Source organism: Lutra lutra, chromosome 4, assembly GCF_902655055.1.
Source record: "Lutra lutra chromosome 4, mLutLut1.2, whole genome shotgun sequence".
In the NCBI taxonomy this organism is placed as follows: domain Eukaryota; kingdom Metazoa; phylum Chordata; class Mammalia; order Carnivora; family Mustelidae; genus Lutra; species Lutra lutra.
The window spans coordinates 112,925,158-112,942,277 of record NC_062281.1 but is presented as its reverse complement, the minus strand read 5'-3'; the positions used below and the strand labels follow the sequence as shown (position 1 = coordinate 112,942,277).

Here is a 17,120-nt window from a genome sequence, read left to right as displayed (position 1 = left end):
GTGTTTTCCCAAAACTCCATTTGATGTATTTATCTGATCAGATCGTATGTTTGATAAGAATTCTTGTTCTGTGAAAGCTAATACTATTGTGTTCCCAGGCATTCCTATGCTTCTTCCACGGCCAGTGTGGTGGGGATGATGTATACTATGCACCAGCTTAACAACATGGTTTTCCCACACACTAAAGGACAACTGGCTACTTCCATGGCTAAGTGTTCATCTCACCACAGCTGCAAATACTTCTGGTCCACCCCCTGCCACCCATCTGGAGGATGCCATGATTTGTCGTTAGTGACAAAGACACATTGGGTTTGCTTTTCCTGCTCAATTTTTCCCAACAAGATCATCCATGAACTCACTAACTGGTTGCTTTCCCCTCAGATTTTACACGTAACATTTTTTTCTAATCAATTAAATTATCTTCCAGCAAAAAAAGCAAAGCCATTGGGTAATATCCAAGGGGTGACCTGTCGTATCATGAATCCCATTACCAGAAACGGCTAACTTTATGGATGGCTGAATGTAATATTAAAGACTTGATTATGGCCTCAGGAGATCCCAACTGGAAAGGATGAGAGAGAGGAAGGTTTTTGACAAGGTGTATGTTCTAAGAAACAAAATTTAATATATGATACTCTTTATCCTATAATCAGAAAAAGAGTCTAGGAACCAAGGTAAGGACTGGGTAGACTTCCTCTTAATATTACACTTGTACTTAAAATTTTGAAGCATGCTGGTTTATAGGCTTTGGTACCCAAATAAGAATTCTTCCATTAAAGAACCCAGTGATGATCCTATTTAATGGGAAGTATAGACTGTTGTGTGGCAGTTTAGGATTTTTCCATGCCATTGAATAAGCAGGCATGGCACGCTGGTAATTAAATTCAAAGTTTTAGTCTGTAAGTTGCAAAATATCAACAGGATTGTAGAACTGGAGGAGGAATAGACATATTACACTTGGAGCTGTACCAGTCATGGATAGGTTTGGGTTTTCTTCCTTTGGGGAGTTAAGGACTATTCTCCCAAGTGCTTGAGACATAGCTGAACTATATTCTGCAGGAATAGATATGGGTGGGGGGGGAGAAAGTACGTGAAGAAATATGATATTAATGTTAGGCAGTCAAAGGAATGAATTCTGGTGGTAGGGATTTTTTTGTTCTTTTTTTTTTTTTAAAGATTTATTTATTTATTTGTTTTAGAGAGAGAGAGAGGGAACGAGCATGAGCACAGGCAGACAGAGTGGTAGGCAGAGGCAGAGGGAGAAGCAGGCTCCCCGCTGAGCAAGGAGCCCGATGTGGGACTCGATCCCAGAACGCTGGGATCATGACCTGAGCCAAAGGCAGCCGCTTAACCAACTGAGCCACCCAGGCGTCCCTTGTTCTTTTTTTCCTTCTGACCAGCATCAATATGGCCTTTCTATATTTAGAAAATTCTTTGCCTTAGAAATCTCTGGGGATTTGGCCAGGTGGGCCAAGCAGATCTTTCCTCCGGGCTTTTGATACTAGAACTATTAACACTGGAGAGAGGACTGTGGGGCATTTTTGTGGAAGTAATAGCAGGGGTACTTCTCTGTGGCATCCAGGGATCAGCAACGGTGGCAGCAGGGTCTGCACATGAGTTCTGTGGCATAATTTCGGCTGTGATTCAACCTGTGTAGTCCCAGTTTGTTCTGCCCATTTTCTGAGCCTGTCTCTATGCTTTCTGGCAGTTGTGTGAGTCATGGTATCCTTAAGCATTTCCTGGTTCAGACTGCAGTTAGAAAACCTTGAATCTCTCACTGGCCAGAATGAGCTTAGAGAGGAAATAAAAGGTCTTTTAATAACTTGTATTCCTTTTAGACATTAGCACAGAGCCTTTTTAAGCAAGTATATCTGATACTGTGGCTTATTAATAAATAATGTGATCCCCAACCTTAAAATGTGGGAGTTTGCTAAGAAATATAAGGCATTTACATGAAATAAATACAATCTATAAAATGGCATAAAATTAAATGCTAAATTGGGAACAGGCAGTGTTAACTTGGAAAGTCTTCCAGAAAGAGATGGAACTCTTTATTTGTTAATTCCTGAAGGATGAGTAGGAGATGGTATTCTGGGAACCAAAAAGTGTAGGAAGACTATATATTCACAGGGCAGCTGACCAGCCTGACTTATGAAGTGCATATGTGAACTGAAAGCAATGGGAGGTACATCTGAATGGTTAAGAAGGAACATAATATTAAGGCCATGTCCTCTAATCAGAAGTAGAGAAAAGCTCTATTTCCCCAAATATTAAATCTATCTTTCAATTTTATTAAGAACTCTAAACATTGGGTTAAATATTTGGCCAGGAGTCAAGTCTGACTTAGCCTCCTCCCTGCCTACGGGCAAACTTATTAGACATTCTTTCCAGGACCGATGGAGAAATGAGCTGGCTGGGACTGAGAGGAGGTAAATAATAAAACATGAAGATAGTCCCAAAATATATCAATTTGTGTTCGATTTTCCTTTTTTTTTAAACTTTTTTTTGAAAAAAAAAATAATAAGCAGTGAAAAACTAATTATAGCTTGGCATTGACAGCGCAAAGTTTGAAGAGTATTTCTTGGTGGCCAAGTCCCGTCCTGCTCGCTGTCCTCGGCTCTTAGACACGTTTCTGCTCATTAACTTGAGGAAGACGTCCAGAAGTAAAGGCACATTTGAAAGTGGCTGAAAATAGTTTTTAAATACAACTTCCCTGGCTTGACAGTGAGATGACCACACAGTCCGGTCACTGGGTCAAAAATCAATTACAAAAACAGAAGGGAGCTTTTCAAGTCTTTTATTTTTGCATTAGCCTTAGTAAAAGACGGACTCCAAAACCACAACCAAGAAGAAAGACAACCATTTAAAATACGGGAAATACAGTACTGGCTTTTTCTCTCGGCGGGATGGGTCGGCTGCCTTCCAGCCTCCTTGTGGATCCCCCGAAGTTGACGGTTCGCTCTGTCGCTTCTGCCCAGACCCCCCGCCCCCGCGGAAACCCACGCTCGGCCGTCCCCGAGCCAGGGCAGGAGAGGACGCCCTCCTCCTACCTTCGTGCGCTCGGCTTTCCTCCGGCGGACAGCGGCCCTTTCCCCACCCTCGCCAGGGCCCACGAGCCCCACTCCCGCGTCTCCAGCAGGCCGCGAGCCAGGTGGGGACGAGGCGGCCCCGCGCTGGCCCCGCCAGTTCCGCGTCTGCGCAGCGGGCGAGGGGCTGGAGCGGGGCCGGCCGGGGAGGTGCAGGATGCGCGGGAGCCAATGGGCACGCTCGGGGGAGCGGGGCTGGCAGCCGCGGCGGGCCGGGCGCGCACTGTCGGGATGGAGGGCGACCGCCTGGCATCTCAGGCGCGCTCCTCCGGCCTCCCGGCTGGGGGCGCTACCGGGGAGAGCCCGGGGGTCGACGCCCCCCTCCTGGGCGGCAGCGGCTCTTCCGCCCTGCTGCAGGCCGAAGTGCTGGATCTGGACGAGGACGAGGACGACCTGGAGGTGTTCAGTAAGGTGAGGGCGGCGGCGGCGGCGGCGCGTCCCGGGAAAGTTCCAAGTCAACTCCGGGAGTTGGCACCGTGGTGCGGCAGCCGCCCCCAGCGCGCTCGCCCGGCCCCGGGCTGGAGGCTCCGAGCTGGAGGTGGGTGGGGTCTACCCGGCCACCCAACCCGGGCAGGCAGCTCGCCGCACTCGGGTCTGCGTCCCGGCCGGGCCCCGAACCGCAGGCGCGCCCTCCTCTGCACTTTGACCTTCCATTCCGCACGGCCGTGGCTTTGTGGAGTCGGCAAAGTTGTGATTTTGTCCGCTTTTTTCTCTTTCTCCTTCCTTGTCTGACGCGGACACCTCATCCAGACAGTTTCCAAGCGCGGGAGGCGGTGGCCCGAGAGTGCCCCTCCCTAGCCGCTTCTTTTCGAACGCAGCCAGCCCAGAATTCGGGGAGAGAGATTAGTCTAGAGAAATTATTCCTGATTTAGTGGTACTGATTGTGGGTTTAAGACTGAACTGATTGACACCGGAGGTGAGCCTTTCGCCCAGTGAGACCAGGTGGCAAGGGAGCCCCCTCTTCAAGAGCAGACGGGTGCTGTGTCCGTCAGGAAGCTCCTCGGCCGCGGAGTTGAGGATTTTTCAGTGATCTATTGCCCCCCAACGCACCGCCAGCCGCTTTCGTTTTCCTTTCCTCGGGAAAATCCAGGACCAAAGGACCCTCCTAACTTGCAGTAGAGTTGGAGAGAAATTCACTCGGGTTTAGTGGTAGACTTGTGGTGCCTGTAGACTGGTGGTTGTGATTTCTTTTTGGAAAAGAAAAACACCTTTCTTAGAGGGCTGTTAAAGTGTCAACCCAGTTTTTTTTTTAACATTGCTGCTGGTAGAACACTCCAGATGAGAACAATGTATTAATTACTAAGAAGCCTGTGCAGTAGTTAAATGTTACCTTGAGGTGTTAGGGAAAGCGACCTTCCTAACTAGTGCTATTTTCTGGGAGAGCAAACTGAAGTTACAAAGTGAACAAGCATACTGTGACCCCGGGGAGGAGTGTGTAAAACTCCTTTCTCCCTTTAGGGTTAAATGAAATGGTAGGCGCTATCAGATTCTCGATGTTCAGACAGAGTAACAGTTTTGTGCTCTTGAGAAAGTTATTTGACCTTTCAATGTGTTTACATTGTTAAACAATGGAATTATTTTATGTTCACTTGTAAAAAAATTAACACTGCCGTTTTATATTCCACACATACTTTATGTTCAGATCCGGGACAATTGGCCTATCTTTGCCCTTGCCTTCTAAGATACCATTAGTCTTTGCATATTAGTGCAGGGTTCTGCATTGTGAAACTTGCAGTATGGGGGAGGGAGATGGTTGGTTGGGAGTGGCAGTTGTGTATCAGAATCATCTAGGATTGTTTCAATCCAGTCCGGCTCTTTGTCTTTCCCCAGATTCTAAGTGTCCCAGTCCCCTCTTAAGAAACATTGTCTTAATGAGCTCCTTGCCCAGAGGCAGATCTAAGATGAAGCTTATGGAATGGGAGCTTCAGATGTTTATGGGCTTAGGCCTCTGGAAATGTTGAGAGTTACTGGGAATTGTGGATGTTCTAGGTGGGAAGGGAATGGCAGATCGCTACCAGAAGCATTTCTAAGTTAGCATTTCTGATAAATTGCCTAAAGCTCTCTCAGAAGAAAGGCATCTAGATCTCCAAGTCTCAGAAGAGTTGTTGAGATTTCTTTTCTCATTCTAAATTGGCATTTGTTTTTCTATTTAATTTTGTTTTGTAAGTTTGGATTCTTTTTAAAAGTATTTCAGCTTCAGCTCCATACATCTGGATCTACCCCACCTGTTCGTGCTTTATAACTACCTGTGTTAGACACTTGGAAGAAAGTTAAGAACCACGTTTATAGAGACTGGCCATGTAGATTAAGGTATATATGTAATTTTGATTAAGTCTGGAAAAGAGTACTTGGAAAAATTTTAAGTTAGCTGCCTGCTTATAAGTTGGATTTTACAACTATCAACCACAGTTAGTTAGACAAGCAGATTTAAGAAAGTCCTCTCCATTTGGCCTGCTCTCTCTACCACGCCCTTTCTAGCCTGCTACTCTGTAGAACTCTCCCACTGATCCACAGTTTACCCAGGGGTACCTGAAACAATTACTTATCCTTTATAAGTATTGCTTATTTATTGCTACCCTCTAGTACTTTCAGATCAACTACTTTAATATTCAGGCTACATTTGTCTTATTCCCTTAGATTATTTCTGAATGTCTATCATCATAATCCCCTCCAGAAGCTTCTTAAAGAGTAGAATCTTTGGCTTATTATTAATTCTTTTCTTCTTACAGTACTTTATAAGTGCATGGCAAATACATGTGAAATACTTTTATGTAAGATACTGTGCTGAGTGTCTGGAAAAAAGAAAGACATGATTCAATTCTTGCTGTCAGTCTTGGAGTCCAGGTGGAAGATGTGACAGAAACTCTAAATGGCAATATAAATCAGGAGAGATGCAAAACAAAACAAAGTATTGTTTGGAGTTTTCAGGTAATCCAGTAGGAGGAAAATGATACCAAATCTCAGGAGACTGTAGGGAATGCAGAGGATATTGACTTAAAAGAGTAAATATAGATGTTAGAAGGTAGGGAAACATGACCAATGATTCAAAAACAGAAAAAAGAAAAAGGAAAAAAATTATAACAGTAGTGTAAGAATAGTGTTAAGACTGGGCCAAAATGACGTGTGGCTTGCAAAAAATTTAGAGAAGAGAGTCTGGTTTCTATTTAAAAAAAAAAGGGAAAAAAGTTCTTTTTTGAAAATAATATGTTAAAATAGAATAAATAGTCTTTATTTTTTAAAGATTTTATTTATTTATTTGACAGACAGAGATCACAAGTAGGCAGAGAGGCAGGCGAGAGAGAGGGGGAAGCAGGCTCCCCGCTGAGCAGAGAGCGAGATGTGGGGGTCGATCCCAGGACCCTGAGATCATGACCTGAGCTGAAGACAGAGGCTTAACCCACTGAGCCACCCAGGCGCCCCTAGTCTTTATTTTTATAAAATACTGTAATGTGTAGAAGGAGGAGCAACTGAAACGTAGCAAAGGTAACTAGGTCACAGTGAAGCAGTACAGTACCTATCTGGTATTGGGTAAATGATAGATCCTGTTATTGGTCTTTTTAAAAGGTATTCGAGACCATAAAATGAGATCTGTATCATCTAGCATAAACAAGTGATTTACAGATATAATTAACCTCATCACCACTAGTCATGTTTGAAGGGATAGGGATTGTAGGCATGGTGCAACAAAACTAAGAAAAAAAATTCTTTTTTTAATATAATGGACAAAAAAGAAGTTCTGGAAGATATAGGCAAGCTTAATTTCAATCTTCAGCAAAACTATCAAACCTATAAACTATTTAGTATTTTGTTTATAAACACTATGAAAAGAAAGAGGTGATCTGGTTTTGTAACAATGATAGAAAATAGTATGGTGATCAGTCAGAAATATAACAACAAGTATGTTTATTTGAACAATGCTTTTGAATCATTTTTGTAAAAAAGGTTATTTTCAAAAGAATAATAGAATGTAGTTGTTGAGACAGCCAGCTCCTATATATATTGATCTCTGTCAATCTTGACATTATGATAGAGGGACATAATTGTACTATTCAACAATTATGTCAGATACTTAGTAGAAGATATTGGAAGTTTAGTTATTAATTTTTCATATTTGTTCCCTTCACAGTCTCTGTTGAGTTCCTATTGTGTGTCTGTATCAGTCATGGCCTGTTAAGAATCATAATTCTCTCTGATGACTTAAATGAAGAGTGTTTAATGAAGAACTTCTTAACAGGATTTGGGACAGGGTTCAGGAACAAACAACGTATACTGAACTACTGAGAAACTTGCAGAGGCAGAAAAGCCATCGGCACCCAGAGTTTAGTGGGAAGAGAGTGTTACTGTATTACAGTGTTGCTGGAATCCAGGGAGAATGGACCTGTAGAGAAGGGGCCAGCACTCCACGGGAGCTGTAAGTACAGAGACGTGTCTGTAGAGGAGTACCCCTGCCAGAAACGTGGCGCCAGAGCAAGAAGGAAATCGTGTATTCCCTGAGCTCCTCTTCTGCTGCTCTTGGATCTCCTGCTCGTTACCCACTCCCACCTACCCACCCAAAGCGGCTCAGGTGATGTCATCCACAGTGAGAAGAGATGGTGGGAGCTGGGAGATTGGGGGTAAAAAGACTAACTAGCACAATACATAGTACAAAAGTGTGGCAAGTAGCTTTGGATAAAGATAGCCACATCTCTATCTCCTGTCGCATATGCTCTTCTATACAGTGACCTGCCGCCTTCCTAACAAGAGGTGGGATCTCTGCCCCCTCCTTGAATCTGGCTGAGGTTGTGACTGCCTAACCAGTAAGTCTGGTGGAAGTGCAGCTTCAGGGCCGGATGATCAAAGGCCGCCGTGCAGGCTGTGCTTTGCCCAGTGGGACACTGTACTGTTCGGAGCTGATAGGTAAGAAATATCTGTTTGAAATCCTGGCTCCGCCGCTTCGTGGCTTTGTTTCCTTGGGCAAATTACTTAACCTCTCAATGCCTCAGATTCTTCATCTGTAAAACGAGGGCAGATAATAAATATGAGAATTAAATGAGTTACTGTATGTAAAGAGCTTGCGAATAGTTGGTGGCCTTTAGTAAACACTCTTGACTGTTGATAGCTGTACACAGGTGCCTACTGCAGCAGCCACTAGCCACATGTGGCTTTTGAGTGTGTGAAATGTGGCTAGTACATCTGAGGAATTGATCTTTTCATTGTGTTGAATTAATTTCCATTGAAATATAAGTAGCTGTCTGTGGCTAGTGGCTATCAGTTTGAGCAGTAGAAGTCTAAACAAATCTCTATTTCATTACAAGCTTGACTTATGGTTACTTAAGAAGTATTCTTGAATGAATGAATAGTTCCCTTGGTGATCTACACTGAAGTATATAAAATACACACTTGCATTGTACACAACATAGGCACACACATGTGTATACATATGTGTCTAATGTGTGCATGCATGAACATGTATGTATGTATATGTTGTGTGTGAGTATACAGTATGCCAGCATCTATGAATGTGTGTGAATATTTGTGTGTATATGCCCAACTGTCCAGCTCACTTAAAATCTAGAATGTGGGATTCCAGCAGTCAGGTCATGTGTTCTCCTTTCCCCATCCGTATCCTGATTCTGCCTCCGTGGGTCTTATTTTGATGGTTAAAAAAAAGAGGAACCCATAAAGCAAAGGAAAGTAGGCCTGATCTAGGAAGTTTATATTCTTTCCACTAGAGGTTCCACCATTGACCATCATAGCCCTCTTATATGTTAAGTACTCTTACATTCCTTCCAGAGGAGGAGGTGGAGTGAAGTAGAAAGAAGATAAAAAATCCTCAGGTTCTCCTTATGAGAGAGCATAGATGGTCGACAATAGAATTTAAATAAATAATGAAATTTCAAAATAAGTTAGGGAGACCTTGTATGGGACCATTCTATGCATAAACATTCCTAACGGTTTTCAGGCACTGAAAGATCAATGTACACAAATGACGTGATACTGAATCTAAATAAGCACCATATTTTCAAGTGTGAAATATTAATTGTACTGTACTCTGAATTGTCCATGCCACTCCCAAAGTTTCATCCCAGTATGAAACTCTCTGTATTTTATTTTTAAAATGTGTTTATTTATTTTATTTTTTTATTTTATTTTTTTTTAAAGATTTTTATTTATTTATTTGACAGAGAGAGATCACAAGTAGACAGAGAGGCAGGCAGAGAGAGAGAGAGAGAGGGAAGCAGGCTCCCTGCCGAGCAGAGAGCCCGACGCGGGACTCGATCCCAGGACCCTGAGATCATGACCTGAGCCGAAGGCAGCGGCTTAACCCACTGAGCCACTCAGGCGCCCCAAATGTGTTTATTTATTTTAGAGAGAGAGAAAGAGCAAGCATATACGCACAAGCAGGAGGGGCAGAGGGAGAGGGGAACAAAGAGCCAGATGTGGGGCTCAATCCCATGACCCCCTAGACCATGACCTGAGCCAAAACCAAGAGTCAGAACCCAACCCACTGTGCCACCCAGGTGCCCTGCGTCCACTGTATTTTAAAGGGGAATCAATTATATGAAAATGTCAAAGGGATGTTGTCTTATCTGCAGATGCCAGTCCCTTGTTATTGGTTCTTTGGAATGCTGTGTTGAGATTGAGCCTGAGATCTTGTCTGGGCTCAGCAAAAAGAGGGCTTGGATCCATCTACACTGTTTTCCACTTGTGTGAGCAGTGGGGAGGGCTGCCCTGGAAACAGTCTTGCCACACATTTGCCCTTGTGAGGGAGAATAAACAAAGGGATTTCACTGATGATATGTTTTGGCAACCATGGCCTATGAAGAAAGGCTGGGGAAACGCAAAAAGTAGTTTGGCTCAGAAAAGACTTGGGTTAATTCTTTATGAAGAGCTGTTATGATCTAGGTTGATTAGATGGTTGTAGTTTTGAAGAATGGAACTAGAATTGCTAGGTCAAAAATATGAGGAGACAAGTTTTGGGTCCGTTTATGGAAGAATTTTCTAAGTGAAGGTTCCAAAAGGAAAAGGATTACTCAGCATGGTCATGAATTCTGTCACTAAAAATGTTTGAGCACAAGCTGGATGACTGACTGTCCTAGAGGAGAAGAGGGTGTGGTGATCGGACTGTCCCTTTGCACTATTAAGAGGCTGTTACATGCAGAATTTTAACTTATGCTAAATTTAACTACAATAGTAGTGGGAAGTCTTAATTAGATGGTCCTACTTGTCTCTTCAACTTAATTCCCAAATCACATTATCTTCTTCCATTCCCTAGTTTTTATACTTCTCTTCCCACATTGGTTATGGTTTCCATTTAAATCTCTGCTAATGATGCGACAACTCCTTAGAAAGCCAGGATAAAATGCTTAGTGTTACTTTCTGTTTATCCCTTCCACTCACTCTCCATGTGTCCGACATACCTAAGAAGTCCCCATCAGTTTATCTTCTTGGTATCTTCAGTATCCATGCCTTCTTTCTGTTCCCAGAACAGAAAGTTGTTACACAGTTACTTCTGAGAACCATTAAAATAGTCTCATAATAGTCTCATAAAGTCTCAGTCTTCTTATCTTCTGCCTCTAGTCTATCCCATATGCTCACAACCACACTGACGTTTCCAGAGCACACAGTTCTAATCATACGGTCGCATTTTGCATTCAAGACACGTGATCAGGCTGCCTGCAGCTCTCCTACCTCACCACTCTGTCGTCTGCAACCTAGGTCATCTGAGTCCGAGTCTGTGAGTCTGTTGTATCACCTGGGAGCTCATTAGCTTTGCAGTCTCAGAACCCACTTCCCAGACCAAATGAATCAATCTGTATTATATGTTACCAGGAGTCTGCATTGATTTGTATGCACCTTACAGTTTGGAAGTACTGTTCTAGAAGTACTGATCTAGGTTGGTTCACTTGCCACTACATGAGCTTGCTTCGAATTTTTCTACCTCTGGGTAGTTATTGTTGGGTTGACAAAGCAAATTCCTTTTTATTCCTTATGGCCTAATGTAAAACTACCTCTTACCTAAGAGCGTCTTCATTCTTCAGCTAGAATTAATTTCTCCACTCTGTGCTTCCCATAATGCTGTTCTGAATCTTGTAATACTACATTACCTTATGAATAGGTATTTATTTCTCATCTGTAAAATCTTGATTGCTTGTCTATTTCCAATAGATTAAACTTCTTCATGGTAGGGGAGTAGGAACTTTATTTATAGGATAAATGTGTTATCGAATGATATGGCCTATGACTTTTTTCTTGTGTATAGACCCAGTTATTACGGTAATTTGCTAATGATCTGTTTTCAGTAAATTCAATTTGTATTGTGTTGGTCCTTCCTATCAGGATACTAAACCAAATAGAATTAAAACAAATTGGTCTTAATAAATGGTGAGTAAATGTTATTGCTAGATGACACAGAGCTATGTTGAATGTCAACCCTGGACAAAATCTCCTTTTTGAATTTTACTAGAAGAAATAAATGCAAAGCAAACCAAAACAAAGCAAGAACAAAACAAAACAAAACAACAACAAAACCCCCTCAAAACCCCAAGGGAATCACTTAAGAACCTTTTTTTACTAGGAAAAAATAACTTTTAGAGCTAATAGCACCTATCTCAATCAAAAAGCTTGGTTGCAAGCAATGGAAACTAATTACGGCAGGAAAGGAATGAAATAGTGCATATTAGGTACTCGCAGAGTAGATGTGCAGGCTGGACATGGCAGGGGCAGAAAGGGATAAACACAAGCAGAAACTATAGCCAATGTTATATTTGGAAAGGGGATTGGATGTTGTATAGTGAAAAGAAAAATAAAATCCATGAGAACCTTTACGAAAGTTTTTTATGCAGGCAACAGTATTTATTTATTGATCTGTGACAATGGGGAATATTATTAAAATATTTTGGGAAAATGATGTCAAAGGGCACCAGATTTGAACATAATATACTCTAAAAAATGTTTTATTGAGTTTTAAAGGTGCAATTTTATTTCTGCATCCTTGAGGTTCTGATAGGATGCTCTAGTATTAACTCTTAACTGGTAACCTCCTCCATTTTTACAAATGGCTAGTGTGATCAAAAAGAAACACAGATTCAATAGCTATGTGGTTGTAGTGTTCAAAATTTATTTTATTTTAATATTTATTTGTATCCCACACTTTCCAAACAGGATATAAGACTAAAAGCTAAAGTAAACTTTCATAGTTACTCATTTTAGGAATGTATATTAAAGTTTTCTCAATAAACAAGTAAAAAGTTATATACTTGAAGGATTTTCTGTTTTAAATGGAATATTTTATTAACTGACACTGCATATACCAATCATGCTGGACAACACAGTGTTGTTACCTATAGTACTAATAAAAAAAAGGATAGTCAGGAAATCAAATTTATTAACAAATACTGACATAAAAATCAGTAAAATGCACAGAACAGAGGGTTAAGCCAATAGTTTTTAAAATTAAAACTAAAATAATTATATGTATGCTTATATATATGTTTTTTATTTTGAAAATGCTATGGTATGGAATACTCTTTTTTACTTTTTAAAGTAACTTCACTGAGGTATAATTTATATACTATAAACTTCACCCAGAAGTGATTTTTTTTTTTAAATTAAATTTACTGAGTGGCATAACCATCCCGGTAAACAAGTTTGGGAACACTTTTATATCCCCCCCCAAATCCATCACGTCATTTATAATTAATCTCTGTTTTCACTCTCAGCCATGGACAACCTCTAATCTATTATTTCTGTCTCTACAAATTTGCCTTTTCAGGAAATTTCATATAAATGGAATCAGACAATATGTGGTCTTTGTGTCTGGTTTCTTCCGTTTAATTAACATAATATTTTTAGGTTCATTTTTCCTGTAATTTTATTATTTTTTAGTCATGGCTCTAATTTTTTGCTATAAGAAATAAAGTTTTTATTTTAAAATGAAAAACAGAGCTTAATCATTTGAAATGAAATGTTAGGAATAGAAATCCTGTTTAATATTGAAATGAAAATATTATTACGTGTGATCAAAAACAAATGATAAACTCTTTGGATAAGAATCTTCAAAATTGGGGAAAAAAATCCCTAATTTGTTCTTCTGCACTAACTTTGAGAAAGTTGTGTGTGTGTGTGTGTTACTACACACATATATAAATATATATTTAATCTAATTGAACATTGAATAATATTTTCATCAGCTTTCACTAATTATGCTGTAATATAAGCAACAAGATCTCAGTGACTTACCTACAATAAAGTCTTGTTTCTTTTTCATGAATCTGTCAACTGTAACTGAGCTATGAGTGTATTCCACGTTTTGAGTGTCTTTCACATGTCTTCTTCATTCTGGGATCAAGACAGAAGGAAAGACCCCTAACTGGGACGTGTGATTCCTCTGGCAGAGGGAAAAAAATAGGAGCACTGGTGAAAACAGGTAATGGCTCCCAAATCTGCCCAGACACATGCCATTATCTAAACTAAGTCACTGAGCAAATCCATTGCGGTGGGAAGCTATTTTCCTTCCATAAGGAGGCACTGAGAGTTACCTGGCAGTTAACCAAGAGATATAATCCTCTCCTAGGGAGACAGAGGGCCACTGGGAATAATCATACCATCTCCTACAGTGGTCTTGCGGCAAAGCTAGAGGCAAATGGCAGGGTGGACCTCTCTGAATAAGGAAAAACGTTTTTTCTTCCCCACAGGGTATTGAATACAAAAAAGAAACGTTTTCACTAGGTAAGGAGCATAACTGAGACAAATAGAAAAGCATTAGTCATGATTAATAATCTCCAATTGGCTACTGCTCATGATATTCTGAGTAAGACCATACAGATCCTTAAAAACCTCTAGTTGTACAACAGATGTGTCACTTTGGGATTTTTTGGTGGAACAGGCATTTATCATGGAGTGCTCCCCTCCCTTTTTTCAAAACCTATAAATAAAAAATGTGAATAGTTACAATTCTGACACAGTAAATGTTAAAGTGAGTTTTTTGTTGTTTATACCTTCACCAAAGCCTGTGTTCCCACCATTTACCACCTTTCTGGTCACTCCAACATTCCGAGTCCTTTCCTGTCATAGGCCTCATTGATTCTCCAGATTGGAATCCTTTTCCCTGAGTGTCTTTTCATGACTGGCTCCTATTTTTTTTTTTTTTTGGTAAGATTTTTAAAAATTTATTTAACAGAGAGAGGCACAGCGAGAAAGGGAACCCAAGCAGGGGGAGTGGGAGATGGAGAAGCAGGCTTCCTGTTAAGCAGCAAGCCCAATGTGGGGCTCAATCCTAGGACCCTAACATCATCACCTGAGCTGAAGGCAGAGGCTTAACCACTGAGCCACCCAGGTGCTCCTGGCTCCTTTTCAATATTACATCCTGAAATACACGTTCCCTGACAGCTTTATCAGGAACATTCCTCTTTCTCCCTTCCTTAACCTTTAATCCCAGGACCCCCCCCCCCCCCCCCGCAACACACACACTTTTATTTTGGAATTTGTAAACTTGTTTATTAATACTTACTCAAATCTGGGATTTTCCTGTTTCATTCTCTATGCTTACTTGTTTATTATCTCCAATCCTCCCACTTAACTAAAGTATAAGCTTCATAAGAGCCAGGAAGCATGCCATCTTGGCTGCTGTTGTAGCCCCACCAGTGCCTGACACATGGTTGACATTCAGTGAACATTTGCAAAATGAAGTAAATCTTCTACACTGGGTGCTTTTTGTGTGTGCATTTGGCTGGTGGTGATGGTAGTGGTGATTGAGTCATGGCTCTACCAGTTGAGATAAGTGATTTGGGGAGAATTATTATGGTCCGTATGCTACAAGTTTATAAGATACAGATGATGATAATTGCACTTATTTCCCATCATGTTGTTGGCAGGATTAAATGAAGTAATGTAAGTGTATGGTACTAAGGCACAGTCCCTGTCCCTTAGAAAATTTCAGTATTTGCTACTTTTAAGATTAATGTTTTTAAGTTGTAGGTTCATCCGTTTTGCAATTTGTAATGAGATGTTCAGAGACTCACAAATATATTTGTTACTATATGGTTTTTAGTTATTATTGAGAGTGCTACCAGAATTGGGGTATTGTCTCTTAAATGCTATATTATAGGCTTGCTCATTTTATTGTTCTTTCCTCTACTGCAGGATTTGCAAATACTGTATTTTTTACCAATTGAAAATTTGTAGTAGCCCTGTGTCAAGCAACTCTCTTGGCACCATTTTCCTAACAGTATTTGCTTACTTTGTGCCTCTGTGTCACATTTTGAAAATTCTTGCAATATTTCAAACCTTTTAAGCATTATTATATTTGTTACTAACCTGTTAGCAGTGATTTTTTTTGATGTTATTATTGTAATTTGTTTTGGGGTTCCAGGAACGACACCCATATGAGATGGGGAAATGAATACATAAATGTTGTGCGTGTTCTGGCTATTCCACTGACTGGTCATTCCCCTATCACTTTCCTTTTCCTTGAGCCCCCCTATTTCCTGAGACACATCAATATCGAAATTAGGCCAATGAATAACCCTACAGAAGCCTCTAAGTGTTAAAGTGAAAGGAAGAGGCACATGTCTCTCACTTTAAATGAAAAGCTAGAAATGATTAAGCTTAACAAAGAAGCATGTAGAAAGTCAAGATATTCCAAAACCTATGCCTCTTGCACCAAACAGCCAAGCTCTGAATGCAACGGAGAAGTTCTTAAAGGAAATTTAAAGTCCTACTCCAGTAAACACGTGAATGATAAAAAATGAAACAGTCTTATTACTGATATGGAGAGAATTTTGGTGGCCTAGAAACCAGCCACAATATTCCCTTAACCCCAAGCCTAAGCCAGAGCCAGGCCCTGACTCTTCAGTTCTGTGAAGGCTGAGAGACGTGAGGAAGAGGAAGCTGCAGAAGAAAAGTTAGAACCTAGCAGAGGTTGGTTAGTGAGGTTTAAGGAAAGAAACCATCTCCATCATACAAACGTGCAATGTGAAGCCACAGGTGCTGATGGAGATGCCGCAACAAGGTATCTGCAGGGTCTAGCTCAGCTCATTAATGAAGGTGGCTACACTAAACAACGTATTTTCAATGTAGAAGAAACAGGTTGTTTTTTTTTTTAAGATTTTATTTATTTATTTGAGAGAGTGAGAGAGAGCATGAGAGAAGAGAAGGTCAGAGGGAGAAGCAGACTCCCCGTGGAGCTGGGAGCCTGATGTAGGACTCGATCCCGGGACTCCAGGATCATGACCTGAGCTGAAGGCAGTCGCTTAACCAACTGAGCCACCCAGGCATCCCCAGAAGCAACAGTTTTCTATTGGAAGAAGATCCCGCTACGACTTTCATAGCTAGACCGAAGTCAACGCCTGGCTTCAAAGATCCAAAAGATGGGCTGACTCTGCTGTTAGGGGCTTGTGCAGCTGGTGACTTTATAAGTCGAAGCCAATGCTCATTTACCATTCTGAAAATCTGAGAGCCTTTAAGAATTACAAATCTACTCTGCCTGTGCTCCATAAATGGAACAAAGGAGCCCGGATGACGAGACATCTGTTTACAACATGGTTTACCCAATATTTTAAGCCCACTATTGAGGCCTCCTTCTCAGAAGAAAGATTCTTTTCAAAATCTGACTGCTCACTGACAATGCACCTGGTCACCTGGGAGCTCTGATGGAGATGGATAATGGGATTACTGTTGTTCTCACGCCTGCTAACACAACATCCATCTTGCAACCTGTGGATCAACGAGTGATTTCTACTCCTTAAGCCTTATTATTTAGGAAATACATTTCATAAGACTGTAGCTGCCATGGTGAGGTCACAATGTCATCATGAACAGTAGTCTGCAAGAAGTTGACCCCAGCCCTCATGGGTGACTTGGCGGTCTCAGGACTCCAGTGGAGGCAGAACAGCAGATGTGGTGGAAACAGTGAGAGGACTAGAAGCAGCAGGGGAGCCTGAACATGTGACTGGATGGCTGTGATCTCCTGATCGAATGTTCATAGCTCAGGGGCTGCTTCTTACGGATGAGCAAAGACAGTGGTTTCCTGAGCTGGACTCTACTCCTCGTGAA

General features: G+C 41.2%; 1 protein-coding gene across 2 annotated transcripts in view; it reads left to right on the top strand.

Moving 5' to 3' along the window:
* Positions 1–3,272: 3,272 nt before the first annotated feature.
* The window catches only part of SNX7 (sorting nexin 7), a 97,469-nt gene continuing 83,621 nt past the window's right edge, over positions 3,273–17,120 (top strand). Inside the window, exon 1 of one of the 2 annotated variants that reach the window (XM_047727591.1) lies at positions 3,273–3,497. In XM_047727591.1, coding sequence (XP_047583547.1) covers positions 3,318–3,497 — 180 coding nt within the window. In that variant the 5' untranslated portion in view covers positions 3,273–3,317. The remainder of the gene's footprint in view (positions 3,498–17,120) is intronic. The other variant, XM_047727590.1, reaches the window with a different exon arrangement.